The following is a 19,567-nucleotide window of genomic DNA, read 5'->3' on the forward strand; positions in this document are numbered from 1 at the left end:
AGCGTGGGATGCTGGATTCGGGATACCAGGTGTGGGATGCTGGATTCAGCTGCTGGGCACTGGATTTGGGCTGCAGGGTGGGGTGCGAGGCCACATGCAGCCAGGAGTGAGGGTGCTAGCGAGCAGCCCGGCGCCTGGCGCAGAGCAGCCATGCGCGGGTGCTGGGAGGGCGTGGGAGGACCCAAGCACCCGCCGGTTTCACTGCTGCCTTCCCCTTCCTGCTGTGGGTGCCTTGACTTTGGCTTTACTGCACTTGCAAAACGAAAGCAGTGTCGGGGAGTGAGCGTGCTGGTGTGGTCTCCCATCCTGCAGCCCAGCACCCTGGCGAGTTTGTGGCGGTGGGGCCTGTGGCCAGACATCCCTTTGCTGCCACCACCTCCACCCCATCCGATGCCGAGGATTTCCTTAACCAGGCAGCAACGCACAGGGACAACGGGGATCTGTGGCAAGACAGGTGAGGGATGCTCCCCCAGTTGGCTGGAGCGCCGGGGCGGGGGGAGTCAGCCCTGGGACAGGGTGCAGGGCTGCAAAGGTGGAAAGGACCAAGGAGTACTCAATGGACCATGCTGTTGGTGCACTTGGGGTGCCGGGCTCTGGGGCGCAAGGCCCCCACCGCACCCCTGCCACGCTCCCCAGAGACAGCCCGAGGCGCCGGTGTGCAGCACGCCCTGGGAGCTGGGAGAGATCCGGGGTGCAGGGCAGGGTGCCGGGGTTCAGACACCGGTCCCGGCATGTGAGAAGCCCAGCAGGATGGGGAGGGGAGGGGAGGCCTCGGCGAGGGGCCAGGCGAGGCGTGGCCCCCGGCACACCCGTCATGCTTTACTGGAAACATCTGGCCTGGGCTGCGGGGGCGTGCGCTGGCTGCACATGCATGTGCACACATGCATGCGGGTACGGGGCCGCACACATGCACATACGTCTTTGTGTGTGTCTGTGTATCAGTAGGTGCATCCACACCTGTGTACACTCATGTTCACGTGTGCGCATGTACCCACACACGTACAGACACACACAGAGGCATGGAGGTTTGCACACACATGTAGATTCCCACATACGTGTGTATGTATATAGATACAGACATGTACACTTATGTGTGTACGCACACGCACACGTAAATACACAGCTACATGTGCACAGCTTTGCGTGCATACATGTGTGTACGTGTGCCAGCAATCACACCGGCTGCAGCATGCACATGCATGGACACACAGGTGTGTGCACATGGACCCACACATGTGCAATAGACACGCACGCGCTCACACATGCACACACACATGTACAACAGTCACACTAACCGTACGCATCCTGGCCGGAGCCTATGAGCATCCCCCTGCCCAGGTTTGCCATGGTGCTGTGTCCTGGCGGTGTGAGCCTGTGTGTACAGCTGTGTGCGGCTGTTCCTCTGTGTGTGCTCGTGGGTGTGAAAACACGTGTGTGCAGATGCGTGTGTGCCCTGTAGGAGCCTGTGTGTGCCCGTATGTCCCATGTACGTCCATGTGGGCCATGTGCCTGTGCAAGCCTGCATGTGCCCCTGCGTGTCCACATACCTGTGGGCCAATGTGGGCTGCGAGTGCCCATGCGTGCCAAGTATGCCGTGTGTGCGCCCCAAGCGTGCCAAGTGCATAGTGTCCCGGTGTGTGCCCGTGTATCCATGTGTGCCCATGTATCCATGTGTGCCACATGTGCTTGTGCACGCCCCGTGTGCGCAGCGTGCCCGTGTGTGCCCATGTGCGTGCCCTGTGTACCACGCGTGCCCACGTGTACCGTGTGCCCCCCCCACACACCCCGCCGGTGCCCGCCGGTGCCCGGCGCCCCCGGTGCGGGTGCGGGTACCGGAGCGGGGCGCTGGGGAGCGCGGCGGCGCGGGGGGCGGAGCGCGGCGGCGGGGGCGAGGGGCGGCGCCAGCCCCCACCGACCTCCAAACTTTCATTAACTCGGCACCACCGGCGGCGGCGGCTCCGGGCCTGGCACAGCACCGGCACCGATACCAGCAGCGGGTCGGGCGCGGCGCCCCCGCGGGCCGACTCGGCGCGGCGCCAGGGGCCGGGTGGCGGCATGGGCACGGTAAGGGGCACGCATCTCCGCCGGCACCGGGTGCCCGGCTCGGCCGGCAGCCGCGGGAGCACCGGGGCGGTGAGTGGGGGGGAGAGCTGCCGGGGAGGGGGGCGGCGAGGAGCTCCGGGGCGGCGGGGCCGGGGACATCGGGAGCGGCAGCGAGCGGGAGCGACACCGGGAACGGCACCGGGAACGGCACCGGGAGCGGCCCCCCGCCGAGACGGCGGCGGGAGCGGGATGCGGGGCGGTCTCGCATCTGTTGCTCTCCCGGCGCGGTCGGCGCGGTACCGGGGGAGCGCGGGGGCGCGGCGGGCAGAGCCGGGCCGCCCGCCGCTGCACCCGGGGGGGGCGCCGGGGACCGGGGCGGCCCGGCCCGGTGTCGGGGCGGGGGGGCTGGCGGTAATTTTCCACGGGCATGTGCCGGGGCGGGGCGGCGGAGCAGCCACCACGTGGCGGCTGATGTAACCGGGCCCCCCCCGCCGCCGTGCCGCACCGGGCGGCGGCGGGGGGGTGCCGGGCGGCGGGCGCGTCGCGGCGGGCGCTGCCCGCGGGGCCGCCGCCGGAGCCGCCTCTGGGAGGGAGGCCGGGGGGGGGAAGGCAGGGCGTGGGTACCGGGCATCCCCGGCTGCAGCGGGCCCGGTGGATGCTGGCGGAGGAAATGGCCTCGCAGGTGGCAGAAGCTGCACCGGTGCCCTGGGCTGCTCGCCAGGCGGGAGGGGACAGGGACGGGGGGCTCCATCCTGCAGCTGGGCATCCGTGGCCTTCCCATGGGTGCTGTGGGCTGCCTCCCCCGCCGAGGTGTGGCACCCAGCTGGCTGCCCCCGTGGGTGCCCAGGTACCCCCACCTCCACAGTGCCAGCTCTCCCACCTTGAAGTATGAGCTGTCCCTGCTCCCTGAGCTGTCACGGCATCCTGCAGCCTCAGGAGAGCTGCCCAGTAGTATGAAGCATTGCATCCCATCCCATTCCTGCCTGGCTCTCCCAGGGGATGCTGACACCTCGGGCATCCCTGTATCCCTCCCGTGCTGCTTCACGCCTGGCTGGGCGCTTGCCTCCTTGCCAGGCTGGGAGCCGAAGCCAGCAGCATTTACGCAGGCATGAAGCGCCTTATCAGCGCCTGGCAGACCCTGGGGGGAGTGGCGGGCCGTCCCCTTGGGCGCTCTCCCTTCCCAGAACACAGGACGAGTCCCAGGTCTGAATTCAGGGCCGCAGGGCGGGCAGCTTTTGGCTGGCTGTCGATAGGTGTACGGTGGGGAGGAGATCCGGCCACCGGCCTTGCACCTCCCACCTCTGAGAGGTCCCTGTGCCGTGCAAGGAGCCAGGCTTGTGGCAGTGATGACATCTCAGCGCCCCTTGGAAATGCAGCTGCTCTTGGGGAGGGGTTTGGCGGTGGGACTCAGTATCTGCTGGCAGCAGCCTGCCTGCGCTGGAGGGGCTGTGGCCGAGGCTGGGGGCTCGCCCCACATCCCTCGGCCTCCTGTCCTTTATCTCCACTGCCCATGCTCCCTCCCCACAGCTTCAGGGCCTTGTGCCCCTCTGCCAATCGTTCCAGACCCACAGCGCTCAGCTGGTGGTGGTGGTGGTAGGGGACCCTTGGTGAGGGGGGCAGGGGTCCTTCCCCGGCCAGCAAGGGCACTCAGTGTTGGGTGTGCGATCCGCAAACACTGGTGTTGTCGCACGGACAAGCAAACTGGTGTTTTGCAAGAGCGGCTGTCCCTCTCAGTGGGGTCAGGCCCCGCTGCTCCCATGGGGCCCCCAGCAGCCCCAGGATGGGGCAGGGGTAAGGGCAGGGGAGGCAGCTGCCTGCACCCATGCCCTGTCCGGCAGCACCTGGCGCCTGGCAGAGCCCAGTGGCTCATCCCCCGCCTGCGCTGCACGTGCACGCGATGCACCGGGGCAGAAGGCAATCGTTTCCCATCTGTGTCCTGCGCGGCAGCTGAGCCCTGAGCTGGCCCTGCTCAGTGCCCAGTCCCGGTGCTGCCGTGTGCCGCAGCCACTTCGGCTCCCGCTCTCGCTGGGGGAGCGCTCAGGGGGCCCCTGCTCCTGCCCGCAGCCCCCGACGCCCACCCGCCGGGAGGCCGGCAGCCAGCTGCCCGCAAGGTCGTCTGTCCACACCGGGTAAATCTTTAACTGCTTCTTGGGAAACACCTGGGGGCTGCCGCTCGTGTGGGTGCCAGGGGGGTTCGGAGGTGCCGGAGGGGGTGGGAGCCAGCAGGAAGAGACCCTGCCACCAGCCCACTTGGCCCCGGGCCCTGCATCCCCCACCAGCCCTGCTCCCGTGTGCCTTGCGGGCAGGTACGGGGGAGCGACGCGCCTGGCACAGCCCCCCAATTCCTGGAGGGAGGGGGAGGCCCGGGGCGGGGATGAGCCCACCCCTCCAGTCACGACTTTCTTGGTGTCTCTCTCCCCTGTGCCCAGCTTGCTCTGACGGTGGATTGAAGCGCATTGGTGCTGGTGCCGCGGCCAGCGCAACGGAGAGCGGGCAGGCGAGGAACCCGGCGGCGGGCAGCCGACACCGCGCTCCAGCCTCCAGGGATGGCCGATAAGTGCAGCGAGGGGCTGCTGGTAAGTGCCGGGACATAGGGAGTGGGCTGGCGTGGCCATCTGCTGTGGATACCTGGAGCACCCCGTGCAGGGAGCAGGACACCGGGGCTCCTGTAAGGCTTGATGTTTCCCAGGACCCCTGGCTGGGGTTGTGCCACCCTGGTGCTCCCCCAGCATGGTGACAATGGGGCAGACGCTGGCTGCCACTTGCCCTGAGCCCATCTGAGCCTGTGAGGCTCCCTGGGTGCGGTGTCTTGCCATGCCTGGAGATGCTATCGGCTGTCTGAGGCGCTCTCCCCAGCCTTATCGCCCGCCCCAGCTCTCCATGAGGGCGGCAAAGGCCGTAAAGCTCCGGCAGGGTGGCTCCTCCGCCTGCTCTCGGCAAAGGGCGCAGGTCCCCGTCCGTGCTGGGTGCCCCCAGAGGGCATGGTGTGGGGCTGCTTCCCTTCCACCTCCACCCGGTGGTCTGTCCTGGGCTGGGCTGGTAGGATGGTGCGCAGGCAGAGTCAGGTTTTTCCAGGCACCAATGCGGTGCCCGACCCTCCATCCTCGCAAGCGGTGTGTCGCAGGATGCTGTGCGCTGCCCCTGCACCAGGGATGGCTTCGGTGCCCTGGGTGGATGTGGGACGTGCCTGGCATGTGTCCTCTTTGGAGGGCTGCAGTGGCCCCATGCTTGCGGTGGCTCTGCTGTGCCAGACCTTGCAGCGAGCGGTTTGGGAGCCCTGAGCTTGGATTCCCATTCCAAGCTGCTGTGCTGCACTGGGCAGGTGAGCCCAGGGTGGGCTTAGCTCTTCCCTTTTTCCCGATGGATGGGAGCTGAATGCTGGGGCCAACATGATTGCCGGGCCCTCCCCTTCCCGGGGGGCTTCCTGAAATAGCTGCATGCTCTAGCCAGAGGGCCTGAAGCCAGGACTTCCCTGGGAAGCTGAGAGCCAGGGGAACGGCGTGCTTCCAGTGCACTCGCATGCATGCGTCTCCTCTGCTAGCGTGTCCCAGCGTGGCCCTGCCGGCTGTGCCTGCAGCGCGGACCCCAGCGCCCATCCCGCTCACAACGGGCAGCGTAAAAGGTTCAGGGCGGACCGTGGGATGGGAAGGCGAATTTCTCCAGGAGAAGCCCTTGGCTGGGAACAGGGATGTATCCGGACTCGATCGGGGGTCTGTCACAGGCTCCTGCACATGCAGGGCGCTTGCCGTTGTTCCGTGCTTGCTGCTGCGTCCTTGCCCTGGCTGGAGCAGCTGCCATCGCGCCGGGGCAAGGGCTGAGCCTGGCACCTGCGTCAGGGAGCCAGGTGTGGGAGCGCCCACCCGCTCCCAGTCAATCTTTAACTCGCTTCTCGGAAGAACCTGACCAGCCCACCCCAGAACTAGGGCATGCAGAGAGGTGGGGAAGAGTGGGAAACCATTGGGTCTGGCAAGCGCTGTGCTGGCCACCCTGGCTCGCAGCCCTCTGCCCAGAACTCCCCTGTTTGCAGGGCTGAGAGGACACCCATGCATGGGGGTGCTGGTGCAGGGGCTGCGGGAGGAAGGCAGGTCCCCGTGAGAGCATCCATGCTCCCGGAGCATCCCCGTGCTGCACTAGCTGTGAGAGTCTCGGGAAGAGCTGCGGTGGGACGGGCACTGGCTGCTGAGCTGCCTGGGTCACTGGGGAAGGGAGCTAATCTCCTTGGCCAGCCTCCAGGGCGCTGCCAGTCGCTTGTCCCTGCCTGTCCTCTCATCCCTGCCTGCAGGTGCAGATCCTGCTGCCGCAGCTCCTAGCTCGGCTGGGATCCCACAGCACAGCCCCTGCCCAGGGGGGTGTGTGCAGCCCCAGCAGCAGGTGGGTTTGCACTGGGGCTTGGGGTGGCCCACTGTGCCCAGCCTGGGGAGGGACAGGGGTGGTGGAGGCAGCAGCTGTGCGATCTGCAGCCATGCCTCTGTTTCCCCACCTGTGAGCTAGGGCCTGCGCCCTCCCATCAGTTCCAGGGTGACAAGGGTGCCGTGTCCTGCTTTTGCAGGCCCCGCATTTTGTGGACGCCCCATGGGAGCTCTGCATGCTGACTCCAAAATTGCAGGCAGGAGGGTGCGCGGTGCCCCCCTCCACCCCTCCCAAACCCTGCAGAGGCCGTGGCACCAGGTGCCCAGCGGGGCACTGGGGTGCAGGGCAGCTCCAGGGGCTGGATCAGGCCCTGTGTGGCCAGGCAGGGGGGTCCCCTTGGGGCCGCAGGGGAGCAGGGAGGGTCTGACAGCCTCTCCCTCTCTGGCATTTAAGGACATTTCGTTTTGTCCTCCTCAGTGCGCTTTGTTCAGGCTCCAGCAGTGCCAGCGGCTCCTGACTCCCAGGGCTGCCTTGCTGGCACAGCCGGGCAGCCTTCCGCTGCGCGGTGCCTGGCCCAGGTGGGCTCCTGCCATCTCCCCAGCCCACCCCAGGTGGACAGCAAGGTGCTGCTCCCACCACGCTGCCAGGGGTTAAGGGCTGGGGGGTCCCTGCCTGTCCCAGACACCCCCAGCGGTGCAGTGCCGCCAGCCAGTGGCTGCAGGCAGGGGGGCCAGCGGAGCTGCGGAAGTGGCTCTTGGCTGCAGGAGCCCTTCCCGGAATACCAAGGGGCAGCGATGGGGGTGGGGGGGGGTGCGGCGGGGGATTTTTCTGCCTGAACGCCCTGGGAGAATCGTGTCTGCCCCAGGAGAATAAGGCCAGAGAAAGGCAGCCCTGTTGGGAAGCGCCCGGCTAGGGAATGGTGGCACCGGGGCAGGTCCCTGGACATTGTCCCTACAGCCCTGCTTGGGGATGGGGTGACGGGGCTGGGAGACTCACGGTCATCCCCAATGTGCCCAGCGCCCCTGCCTCACTGGGGCGGCCCCAACACCACCAGCCAGCCGAGGTAGGGACTGGGGTAGCAGGGAAGGTCAGGGTCCAGCTGCAGGCCCTTTGTTTTCAGCAGCATGTCCCCATGGGGCTGGTAGTCCCCTCTGCCCGCTGGCCTGGCTGGTGGAGGACCAGCACTGCACTCCCATGGGCTGGTGCAGGGCCCGGCATCCCCGGGATGGGGCAGTGGGTCCCACTGTGCCGTGCTCAGGCTGTTGCAGTGGACATGGGGGCCAGCGTGCCCATGGCAGGATGTCTGGTGGTGGCACGCAGGTGGCCCACGCAAGGTGGTGCAGCTGGGGCATGGAGGGATGCTGGTGTCGGCATGTTGTGGGGTGTAGGGGCACGGGAAGTGCCTGGCTGCGTGTGGGGCAGGGCTGGTGTCACTGGGGCTGGCACAGCGTGGGGTGGCTCTGGGCTGGCACATGTCCCATGGGGCACAGTTGGGTGCTGCCATCCCATGGATGGGGCATGTCCCAAGCTACCGGGTGGCCGGTGCAGGAGCGGACAGGGACAGGCACTGGGTGCTGGTGTGCGGGGGGCTGAGCACCCGCCCTGCACACGTGTGCTGTTCACGTGCGCGCCCGCCGCTGCCCGGACCCCAGATGGTTGCCCGAAAGCGCCGGCCCGTCCCCCCGCCCTTGGTGCGCCATCACGCCTCGGTGGCGCCTTGGCCATGCTCCCCAGCCAGGGCGCAGGGCTGGGAGCAGCTGGGGCACCCCGAGCCTGGCTGGGGGGCACCCCATGCCCGCCCTCCCGCGGGACACGGCACCACACCAGGGTGCCACCCACGCTGGCGAGGGGATGAATGGGGAGGCTGCGGGGTGCCCGGAGGGTCGTGGCACAGCCCTCCTGCTAGCCAGATGGTCCCCCGGGGGGCAGTGACCTTGCAAGGGTTGCCATGGAGACCCCATGATGTCGCCAGCAGCATGACGTCAGAGTGAAGTAGTGTGGCACCAGGCTTGGCAGGCTTGTCCCTGTCCCCCCGCAGGGCCATGCCCGGTCCCCGCAGCCCTCTAGTCCCAGGGGTTGGGGTCGGCTGTGTAGGGCTGGGCGGCTGCGTGGGTGATGGGCATAGGGGCTGGAACACATGTGTGGGGCTGGGGGCATTGGGGCGTGGGAACTGGGGGGCTCTGAGGGGACGTGGCCCTCTACCATGCTCCAAACGCAGGCTCCCGCCACAGCTGGATGGGCAGCGATGCCCGCAGGGAGGGCAGAGCTGCCCGCCGGAGCGTGCGGGGCTGTGAGCAGCTGGACCCCGCTAATAAGGCCTCATTAAGCCGGATGGGGCTCAGCCTGCTGCGAAGCGTGCCCTGCCTGCGCCTGCTATGGGGGGGATGCCTGACTCGTGGTGCCATGGCTCATGGGGGGGCGGAAACTGAGGCACGGGGGTTCCCTGTGGTGTGGGGCAGGCAGGGATGGTGCCGGGACAGGCGTCATGGTGGGGCACCAGTGTCACGGTGGGGCGGGCAGCGAGGGGCCGAGCCTGGCCGGGAGGCGAGCGGGGAGCGGTGCCAAGCGCCGGAGGCAGCGGGCGGGGGGAGGCGGGCGGGTGGCTGCTGCGCTGGAGTCTGAGGTGCCAATGAAGCCGGGGACTCGCCGAGCTGGCCAGCCTGGCCCCCCAGATGGCAGCCGCAGGCAGACGAGCCCCTCCAGGCCCCCTCAGCAGGTCAGTGGAGAGGTGAGAGCAGGATCTGGGGGGCAGAACTGGGGGCTGGGATGGATGGCAGCCATGCCAGTGCTGTCCCCCCACCGCCATGGGTCTCCAAGTCCCTTTGTGCTGGCTCTGGGGCGATGGCTCTGGGGGACTGAGGCGCAACTGCAGCTCTGCGCTGTGGGACGCTGGGGAGACACCCTCGAGCCCCACTGCCAGGGACATGGGGTGCCTTGGGGGAGGGAGTGCACAGCTTGGCACCAAGCACCTCCGTGACCTCAGCTGTATTGGGAGCAAGAAGAGATTGCCTGACAATTGTGTATTCGTTAACTCTGGAACCTACCAATTGCAAGAAGGGTGCACAGCACCCCTTTGCCTTGCTTAGTGCTGCAGGGGAAATCTAGCAAAGATCCTTCCCTTTCTCCCCCCACCATTTCATGGGCATCAGCAAGCAATGCCCCGTGGTACCCCTGGGCTGGGTTGGTGCTGCTGTGGGTGGTTGGCAGAGCATGCCCAGGGCTCTCAGTGGGGCTGGGCAGCAGGGGGGGGTGGTCAGGCTTGTGTAAGCACTGGGATGGGGGTGTCCTGCTATTTGGACATCGCTCTCGGCACTGCATCACCCTGGCTCTGGGAGTGCCCCCGTGCCTGTGCCCATTCTGGCACCCACGGGTGATGCTGTCACAGCCCAGGCTGTGCCAGGTGCCTGTGCCCCCATGCCATGCCTCTGCCATGCCAGGGCAGGCGTGAACGTGGGGCTCGGCAGGGCAGGGATGGCTGGGATGTGCTGGTGGGGCTGGCAGAGCTGGGACAGGCAGGCTGGGAGGGCACGGCAGCCTCTGGTGCAGGGCTGGCACTTGTGGGTTCGTTACCCCATGTGCCAGGGACAAGGAGTGCAGGGGCGGACTCTAGGGGCACCCACCCCACCACAGCACCCAGGATCCATGGACAGCCAGTGGGGGCACCCAGCACACCCCTCTCCAAGTCACCCCATCCCTAGGGACCCCTCTCCAAGTCACTTCATCCCTCCATCCCTAGGGAACCCCGCCCCAGGTGGGGGTTCCCCTGCCCCAGGCATCCTGCACCCCACTTCCCTGCCCTGGAAGAACGGCGAGTTTGGCAAACAATGTAATTAGCATCTATTTATACCTTCCATTGCATCCCCCCCAACACTGGCCCTTGCCCAGCCGCGACTGCGTTAACCGTCACCATGGTGAAGAGCGATGACATCAGGCTGATGACATCAGGGGCTGGTTGGTACCCTGTGTTGGCATTGCAGGAACAGCCCAGGGCCAGGGCAGGAATTGGGGGTCCCCCCAGGTTCAAGGGAGGCTGATGCCCCATGGGGCACTTCTGCTGGGCTGAAATGCCCCCATGGGGGGCAGTTTGAGTGGGGGGGAAAAGTGGAGGAGACCATGCTGGAGATGCCTCCCGTGGGGACATCCCCTCCCAGTGTCACCGCTGCCACTGCCGCGAGCTTCCCAGCCATAAATCAGGGCCCCTTCTGGAAGTGGGGGGCATCCGGGCACCCCAGCCAAGCTGTCATTGTGCAAGGCGACGCTGCTTAGCATGAGAAAGGCTCTGGTGCCAGGCGGCGTGATGGATGATGCCTGCTCTGCTGGGCTGGGGAAGCTTTAGCCGTGGGGGTGGGGGGGCGATCCTGGGGAAGGGGGAGGAAGGGTGCCCTGGGCACCCTGAACATCCCTGGGGACGTTCAGGGTGCCCGAGGCATCCTTCCTCCCCCTCCCCAATGTTTTCACCCAAGGCAGGCATCTTTTGGGGCTACATGGAAGCACATGTATGGAAAATTTGGGATGTGGGAGCAGGACAACACCCCCCCCCCGCCCCCCCATATAGAGGCTGCATCCTTGCTGGGGGGCAGCTCCCCCTTTGCTGCCCAGCTCTGTCCCAGCCCGACAGCAGTGATGGCGGGTGGCGGGGGGGTGTGTGTCTCATCTTCCTGGATGCCTGGGTTCCCTGTGCCCCCCTCCCTTTTACTGTGTGGGGTTGGGAGGGAGGTTAATGAGTGTAAAGGACGGGGTGACCTTCCCAGATTTGGGGAGAGGGGGGGTTGGAGCAAGCGGAGGGGTGAGCACGCAAGCGTGTGTGCACGTGTGCCTGCTTGTGCATGCATGGGCACACATGTGGCTGCCCCCTTATTGGGGACAAGTGCACTGAAGCCCCACGCTGCAGGAAAGGGGGGGGGGGCAGCAGAGGCCTCACGCTCTTGTTGCACTGGTGCCAGGCAGCTCTAAGCCGGGGTGCCCCATTGGGCATGGGGATGAAGCCATGCCGGGGTCACCTGAACAGGGGGGTGGCACTCTGGCTTTGGGACAGGGATGAGGTCCCCTTTGGGCACTGGCGCTCCAGGCTGAGCCAGGGCCATGCAGCGTCATCCCCCCCAGGACCCTCTGCCAGGGAGGCTGGAGTGCTGCCCCCCCCCCTCCTGCTGGCCGTGGTGCTCATTAGGAGCCTCGTTAGTGCGAGCAGCTTAATCGGAGGCTTCCCGATCCAATCAGCCTGCTCGAGCGGGCAGCGTGCCCCAGCATGGGGACAGTGCCAGTGTCCCCCACCACGCCGGGGACCCCTCAGCCCTGCTCCTGCTCAGCACCCCGCAATAAGAGCCTCCCCTGGGGGGGTCCCCCAGCACCCGGGGCTGCTGTGAGCTCATTTCTGATGGAGCCTTTGCTCATGGGGTCTGGCATGGGCGCCCCGGTGGCATGGCTGGCATATTGCCCCTATAGCCCCTATAGCCTAGCCCAAAGCGCCCGCCGATTCCCCCCCCCATCGCCCCTCTCCCCCAGCCCTGTGCCCTGGCAGCCCCCCCACATCCCCCGGCGCGTGCAGGCCCCGCTCGCAGCAGATGGCTTTGTTTGGCAGCGCGGTGCCGGAGTCGCCGGGCATCACGTCCCGGCTGTGCCGGCCCTAATCGAATGATACGGTTAGGTGCACCGCGCCTGCTGCCCGCGCCCCGCCGGCGTGAGCAGATCCGAAGCGACGGCTCCCATTTGTGGCCCGCTCGCTGCCCGCGTCAGCCATCACAGGGGGTGCACGGGGGGGTGGGGTGGTCAAGTGTAATGGGGGGAGCAGCGTGGGCACAGGGGTACCCGTGGGGGGAGACTGGCACCACAGAGCTCCGGCATCCTGCTAAGGCTGCCGGCACCCCGTATTGCTCCCGTAGGGTCATGGGTGCTGTGGACTGATCCCCACCCGCACCCCATGCACCCATTGCCTGGCCTCAGGTGGGGATGGGAGGGTTCGGGGCACCCGCAGCGCCCCAAAATGCCATCTGCCCTCAGCCCAACCTGCTGGAGCTCGGCAGCATCTGGGCAGGATATTAGTGCAAGCCGGGGGCCACGCTGGGACGGAGCCACGGGGTGATGGGTGCCATCTCGTTCGGGGGGTGACGGGTGCCTGTCCCTGTTGTTGTTGTTTTCCCCGGTGTGAGCTCGCATTGTGTGGCAGGCTGCACAATGCGCCCTTTCTTGCCCCTGGCCAGCCCCTCCCAGGTCCCCTGCGGTGAGGGACCACTGGGGCTGTCCCCGGGGGACCCACCTGGCACGGGACGCCCCCCTGCACTGCCCCGAGCACTGTCCCCTTGCTGGGCACTGAGCCGGCAGCAGGATCCTGGCTACAGCGGAGTGCCTTTTGGGGTGGGGGGCGGGGGGAGTCACCCAGCCCCCTGCCAGCTCTAATCACTGCACCCCAATCCCCACTGGGGGGGCCTGCTTCACCCTGGGGGTCCCACCATTCCCCCCTAGCCATGGGCAGTGGCCACCCAGCGGGGCCTCTCTTTTGCTGGGCACGGGGAGGGAGGGATTTGGGAACAGAGGCCCTTTTGTGCTCAGGCGCCCAGACCTGCTTTGTATGAGTTGCAGGCTCTTCCTCCGCTGCAGCCGGGCTCCAGGCAGAGCTATTCACTGGGGGGGCCACCACCGCTGCCCTCCCCCCTCCTTGGCACTGCCTGTGTGTGGCGGGGCAGAGTGGGGGGGTTGCTGGCATGGGGGAGGGATGGGGCAGGATACCGGAGACCACCCGGCCCTACTCAGCAGCCGTTGCCCCTCTGATGGGGCTGGCAGGGGGGTCCCCGGTTGACGCGCCCCATGGCATCTCTCCGCAGAACGGCGCCGTGCCTGGGGAGCGGGGCAAGCAGGACAAGAGCGTCAAGCGTGGCAACTGGGGCAACCAGATCGAGTTCGTGCTGACCAGCGTGGGCTACGCCGTGGGGCTGGGCAACGTCTGGCGCTTCCCATATCTCTGCTACCGCAATGGGGGAGGTGGGTGTTCGGGGGGGGGCCGGGGGAGCGGGGTGCCCCAGGGCAGGGGTGGCGGCATGCGCCTGGCCCCATGCAGTGCTTGCTGGCCCCCCAGCAGGGGGGGGCACTGCTGTGCCCAGAGTCATTGCCCCCTCTCACCCTCTGGTTCCTACCCACCAGGTGCCTTCATGTTCCCCTACTTCATCATGCTGGTGTTTTGTGGCATCCCCCTCTTCTTCATGGAGCTCTCCTTCGGACAGTTCGCCAGCCAGGGCTGCCTCGGCGTCTGGAGGGTCAGCCCCATGTTCAAAGGTAAGGGGCTGCCCGTCCCCACCGGCACCCGTCAGCAATGGGGCACCTACCAGCACAGCCCCCCCCGCCACACGCACACCTCTGTCACGTTGCACAGCCCCATGCAGGCACCTGCGGCTCGCACGGCCCTACACGCCTTGCACACACAAGCCTTGCACACACGCTGCTGACCACGTTGCAGGGGTCCGCTGTGCGCACACCCGGCCCAGGCCACGCTGCCCTGCACACACAGCCCGCCTGGCGTCCCCTGCACGCGTTACACATGTCCCTGCACACACGACGCATCCCCCGTGCGCACCCCAGCCCTGCACTGGCATCCGCTGCAGGCGTTAACACATGCATCCCTGCACACGCCACATGTGTCCCCCCCGCATCATCCTTGCAGAGGCCGCTCGGGTCCCCTGAACATGCTGCGGGTGTCCATGGCCCCTCTGGCTGTGGGCACACTCCTGCAGTCCTCTCCCTGCCCCATGGGCACCAGCCCTGCTCAGAGCTTGCCCTGCCATGGCTAGACCCGCTGCGGGTGCATCTCCTGGCACACCGGTGTGCTCCCGCGCTGCCAATTCCCCTGGCACATGCCTACATGCTGCCTGCTGGGTGATGCGCCCACACATCCTCAGCCTGGGTGCATGTCCCCGTGCTTGTGTGGCCTCTGTCACCTGCCAGCAGGTAGCTGCAGCCCTAAAGTCACCATGGCGGTGCAAGGCGAGACCCCCACCCAGTGGTTCTCCAGGGCTGCAGACCCCAAGGGTTTGCCTACAGCCTGTGCATTGCCACATGTCCCAGGGGACCCTCAGTGCCACCGGGCTTGCTTGGAGGTAGGACCCCATGCGAGGTGGTGGACTGAGCCGTGGGGTGCTTCACCCCAGTGCCGTAGCCGGGCCCTGAGCCGCAGCGTGGCTGCAAGGCTGCCGACAGCGCCGCGTGCCGCCCGCTCTCCCCGCACCACGCCGCGCCGTGCCCGCCCTGCGCCGCACCATGCCGCTCACCCCTCCCCGGTGCTGTTCCCAGGCGTGGGCTACGGGATGATGGTGGTGTCCACGTACATCGGGATCTACTACAACGTGGTGATCTGTATTGCCTTCTACTACTTCTTTGTGTCCATGACGCGCGTGCTGCCCTGGACGTACTGCAGCAACGCCTGGAACACGCCCGACTGCGTGGGGGTGCTGGACGGGAACGTCTCCAGCCGCGCCGCCCTCAACCTCACCCGCTTCCTCAACACCACCCAGAAGCGCACCAGCCCCAGCGAGGAGTACTGGAGGTAGTGGGGACGGGGGACGGGGGACAGGGGAGGAGGTGGTGGTGTCGGGGCCCTGCTGACGCTGGCTGCCCCCTGCGCAGGAGGTATGTGCTGGACCTCTCGGATGACATCGGGAACCTGGGTGAAGTGAGGCTGCCCCTGCTGGGCTGCCTGGGCGTCTCCTGGGTCGTCGTCTTCCTCTGCCTCATCAAGGGCGTCAAGTCCTCGGGGAAGGTACCCGCTCCACGTTCTGGACCATAACCCCTCTCCTGGTCCATAGCCCCTGCCCCATACCATAACCACACCCCCTGTCTCAGGCCACATCCCCTTGTCTGTGGCCCCCACCCCCTGTCCCCAGCCCTGCCCTACTGAGATGCCGCCCCACAGGTGGTGTACTTCACGGCCACCTTCCCCTACGTGGTGCTCACCATCCTCTTCGTGCGCGGCATCACGCTGGAGGGGGCCCTCACTGGTATCATGTACTACCTGACACCTCAGTGGGACAAGATCCTTGACGCCAAGGTGAGCAGGGACGAGGGGTGGTGGGTGGCCAGGAGAGGGAGGAGGACTGGGGGACACAGCACTGACCACCTCACTGTCACAGGTGTGGGGTGATGCAGCCTCACAGATCTTCTACTCACTGGGCTGTGCCTGGGGTGGGCTCATCACCATGGCCTCCTACAACAAGTTCCACAACAACTGCTACCGGTGAGTGCCCGGCCACGGCCACCAGCCCCGCTGCTGTCCTCCAGCCCCACCACCAACCCTGACCACTCTCCCCACAGGGACAGCATCATCATCAGCATCACCAACTGCGCCACCAGTGTCTACGCTGGCTTCGTCATCTTCTCCATCCTGGGCTTCATGGCCAACCACTTGGGCGTGGACGTCTCCAAGGTGGCTGACCACGGCCCTGGCCTGGCCTTCGTCGCCTACCCTGAGGCCCTCACCCTGCTTCCCATCTCGCCCCTCTGGTCCATCCTCTTCTTCTTCATGCTCATCCTTCTGGGACTGGGCACACAGGTAGGTCATGATGGGGCACTGTGGTGGGGCTAGCAAGTTGGGTTGGAGTGGCAGGGTGGCATGGTGGGGACAAGGTGGTGGTCTGAGCTGACATGCTGCCCTTTCCACCCCATGTACAGTTCTGCTTGCTGGAGACCCTGGTCACGGCCATTGTGGACGAGGTGGGCAATGAGTGGATCATCCGCAGGAAGACCTTCGTGACGCTGGGGGTGGCCGTGGTGGGCTTCCTGCTGGGTGTCCCACTCACCACACAGGTAGATGACCGCGGGACTGTGGTGATGGGGTGCCATTGCCATGGCGACCTTGTGCTGACACCATCAGCCACGTCTATATTGTTGCCATGACCACCCTGGTGGCGGTGACACTCAGGGCTTGGTGTTGCCATGCCAACACTGGCAATAGTATCCAGACTAAGCATTGCTATGGCAACACTGGCGATGGCATCGGGTGTTGCCATGCCGACCATGGTGGTGGTATCCAGGCTGTGTGTTGCCATGCTGGCCCTGGCAGCACGGCTGTGCTGGTGCCCTGACAACGCGGTGGTACCGCTGGGGCAGCCATGCCAATGGATCCTTCTTGCAGGCGGGCATCTACTGGCTCCTGCTGATGGACAACTACGCCGCCAGCTTCTCCCTGGTCGTCATCTCCTGCATCATGTGCGTGGCCATCATGTACATCTATGGTAGGTGCAAACGCCTGTGGCCAATCAGCTGGCAGGGCTGTCCCAGCCAACCAGTGGGGAAGAGAGTGTGCTAACTTCTGGCCAATCAGCGTTTTGCTGTGTGCTAACTGGCTGAGGAGTGCAAAGCCTTTGGCCAATCAGGGCACCCATGACCCAAAGGAGCCTGGTGGGTCCCACCACCCGGGGTCTGGAGCTGGGCAGGGATGGGAAGGGGCTTGGGGTCCCATAGGGGCCCCAGCTCAGTCGCACGGGGGCTGATGGCCACTTGTCCCTGCAGGGCACCGCAGCTACTTCAAGGATATTGAGATGATGCTGGGCTTCCCACCCCCGCTCTTCTTCCAGATCTGCTGGCGCTTCATCTCACCCGCCATCATCTTTGTGAGCATCGTGTCTATGTGGCACAGGGCCATAGAAGGATAGGGGGCCGGGAGCCCTCCTGGGCCCGGCACTTGCCCACCCTCGGGAAGGGGGTGCTGGGCTGTGGTGGGCAGCAGGGATGGGGCAGAGTGGGGCAGTTGGGGGGTTGCAGAGCAGGCTGGCTGCTCTCCACTGGCTGATCCTGCCTGTCCCTCCCCAGTTCATCCTGGTCTTCACAGTGATCCAGTACCGGCCCATCTCCTACAACGACTACATCTACCCCACCTGGGCCATCAGCATCGGCTTCCTCATGGCGCTCTCCTCCGTCATCTGCATCCCCATCTACGCCATCTACAAAGTGTGCCGCTCCGAGGGGGACACGCTGCTGGAGGTGGGTGGCCAGGAGCTGGACCCCCCCCCGCCTTGTCCAAATCCCACCTGGGGCTGCCTGCAAGGCTGTCCCCCATCCCACTGGAGCTGTCAGCGTCCACAGCGCCTGTGTGCGGGCAGCATCCGTGGGGCACCCCATCTCCGGCCACCCCTGGGAGTCGCTGGCATGCTGGGGGAGGCTGGGGCAGGGGAGCACGGTGTGTGCTGACCTTGTCCCCATCCTCTCCCTTTCTCTCTAGCGTTTGAAAAATGCAACCAAGGCAAGCAAGGACTGGGGCCCGGCGCTGCCAGAGCACCGCAGCGGGCGCTACGCCCCGGCGTTCAGCCCCTCCACCGAGTCCCACCTGGAGGTGCAGCCCCTGCAGCCGGAGAAGGGCCGGAGCGAGGCGGCAGCTGCCTCCCCCGTGCAGGGCAGCAACGGCTCAGCCCACAGCCAGGACTCCAGACTGTGACCCCCCGCCGTCCCCACATCCCCTCTAACCCCTCCCGCGCGGTGACACTTTTGCACCTTCCGCTGGCGGAGCCTGGCTCCGGGCCGCACCGGACCGCGGGGGGCTCTCAGCGCCCGTCCCCGAGACCCCCCCACCTCCTTGCCGGTTAACCCCCCCCCTGCCCCCCCCCCCGTGGCGTTCGTTAACCCTCGTGTTTACGGTAACCTTTGTGCGCGACGCTGGGACAAGAGAGGAGGGGGCACAGCCCCGGGAGGGCCGGGAGCCAGAGGCACTTTGCAGGGGCCCTGACCCAGGGGGGATGCACAGGATGGAGGGGGAGCGGGATGCCCCCCGGCCCCCCCGCAGCCGGGCAGCCTGCCCCGCCGTGGGGCACCCTCCTGACCTACCCATGGAGATGGCGTGGGGTATCCCCCATGGGGGGATACCTGTGGGGACCAGGGCTGGGGTTCACAGGGACTGCCCGTAGCACACATCCCCCCACCACACAACCCCCCCTGCCCCCAAGCTGTGTGTGCACAGGGCCATCATGGTGGAGGTTGGCACTGTAGGGACCCCTGACCCGGCTGGGCACCCACTGTGGCTCAGAGCCTGCAGGGTCCCACGGGTGGCTGTGCCCAGGGACAGTGCCAGGCACTGGTCCAGCACAGGGAGACGGGGGGAAGCACGCTGCCTGCACGGGCAGCAGGATCTCACAGCACAAGACACAAGCACTTAGAGCACACGCGTGCGTGTCCCTCACAGACACGGTACAGGCACACATGGGCACGCACATATGCATGCTACCCCAGGGCTGTGCAGGCGGCGGGCTGGTATGGCCCCCCCCTCCCCACCCCCCCCATGCAGCACTGCAACTACCCCCACCCCCACCCCGCTGCCCCATCGAGGGGCTGTAGTTGCCCACCTGGGTGGCCAGGCACTGCCCGCAAAGCCGGGCACAGCCATAAGCAGCATGGGCACAGCCCAGCACTGCTGCCTGCCCTGCAGCGGGGCAGGAGGCTGGGGAGCACTTAAGCCTGGCCAAGGGGTGATGGGGGGAGGGGGGGGAAGGCCGGGGGGAGCCTTCCATGGTGCTAAGGGGGAGCAGGATGGACCAGCCCCCCCAGCTGCTACTAGTGAGAGGTACCAGTGGAGACACAGAGGGCTGCACCAGCCCGCTTGCTCTGAGCCATCTGGGGACTACTTGGTCCCCAACCAGTATTAGTGGAGCAGGATGCACTGGGTCTTAAATCTGTCTTCCAGCTCCAGCCAACGGGCTGGAGCTCTTGATTTGGGGTGGATGGGGTGGGACCCTTCCCATCCCGCTGCTCCCCTCCCAGCCAGTGCCCTGTGCTCCCCATGCCACAGCCCCGAGGTTGGCACAGGGACATGGCACGGCTTGGCACGGTGGCGGCAGGCGGTGGGTGCTGAGCCCCGGCAGGACGTTCCAGTTCCCCCGTCCCAAGCCCCCCGCCGTGTCGCGGCGAGGGGGCGCAGGTTCCCGCATGGTGCCCGTGCCCTGCCCCACGTGTCACGCCGCTACTCTTCACCTCTAATTGTTAGCAATAACGCGCGCGTCCCTGGGCAGCGCTGCCTGTGCCAGTGTCTCTCCCGGTGTAGAGTTCTAAAGTATCCTAGATTTTAATGAGATTTATATTCCTGAGGCCGTGTCCCGTTGTGCCCTTCTTTGGGGACCCTGGGGAGGGAAGGAGGGGTTTGGAGACCATGTCCCATGGGTGCAGCCCTTTTCCACTTGGATGTCCAGCACTGGCACTGAGCAGCCAG

General features: G+C 66.5%; 1 protein-coding gene across 5 annotated transcripts; it reads left to right on the plus strand.

Moving 5' to 3' along the window:
• The first annotated feature begins 290 nt into the window (after window positions 1–290).
• SLC6A9 (solute carrier family 6 member 9) lies at window positions 291–19,445 on the plus strand. Of its 5 annotated transcripts, none has more exons than XM_063345237.1 (14): window positions 291–454; window positions 4,473–4,619; window positions 13,212–13,368; window positions 13,528–13,659; window positions 14,671–14,923; window positions 15,004–15,136; window positions 15,290–15,424; window positions 15,507–15,610; window positions 15,688–15,925; window positions 16,045–16,179; window positions 16,508–16,607; window positions 16,885–16,985; window positions 17,185–17,355; window positions 17,594–19,445. In XM_063345237.1, exons 2-14 carry the CDS (start codon window positions 4,590–4,592, stop codon window positions 17,804–17,806), a joined length of 1,902 nt encoding a protein of 633 aa, XP_063201307.1. In that variant the 5' UTR covers window positions 291–454; window positions 4,473–4,589; the 3' UTR covers window positions 17,807–19,445. The 5 variants fall into 5 exon arrangements, with proteins under 5 accessions (XP_063201307.1, XP_063201304.1, XP_063201305.1 ...); XM_063345234.1 differs by lacking the exon at window positions 291–454 and adding an exon at window positions 1,906–2,064; XM_063345235.1 differs by lacking the exon at window positions 291–454 and adding an exon at window positions 4,219–4,349.
• The last annotated feature ends 122 nt before the right edge of the window (window positions 19,446–19,567 follow it).

Source organism: Chroicocephalus ridibundus, chromosome 8, assembly GCF_963924245.1.
Source record: "Chroicocephalus ridibundus chromosome 8, bChrRid1.1, whole genome shotgun sequence".
In the NCBI taxonomy this organism is placed as follows: Eukaryota; Metazoa; Chordata; class Aves; order Charadriiformes; family Laridae; genus Chroicocephalus; species Chroicocephalus ridibundus.

What these genes read in the sequence shown, in the direction of transcription:
- SLC6A9 (XM_063345232.1), top strand. Translation starts at nt 9,023, where the DNA reads ATGAAGCCGGGGACTCGCCGAGCTGGCCAGCCTGGCCCCCCAGATGGC. An exon ending in CTGCTACCGCAATGGGGGAG is followed by an intron (nt 13,369 to 13,527) that starts GTGGGTGTTCGG and finishes CCTACCCACCAG; the next exon opens with GTGCCTTCATGTTCCCCTAC. An exon ending in TCTCACCCGCCATCATCTTT is followed by an intron (nt 16,986 to 17,184) that starts GTGAGCATCGTG and finishes GTCCCTCCCCAG; the next exon opens with TTCATCCTGGTCTTCACAGT.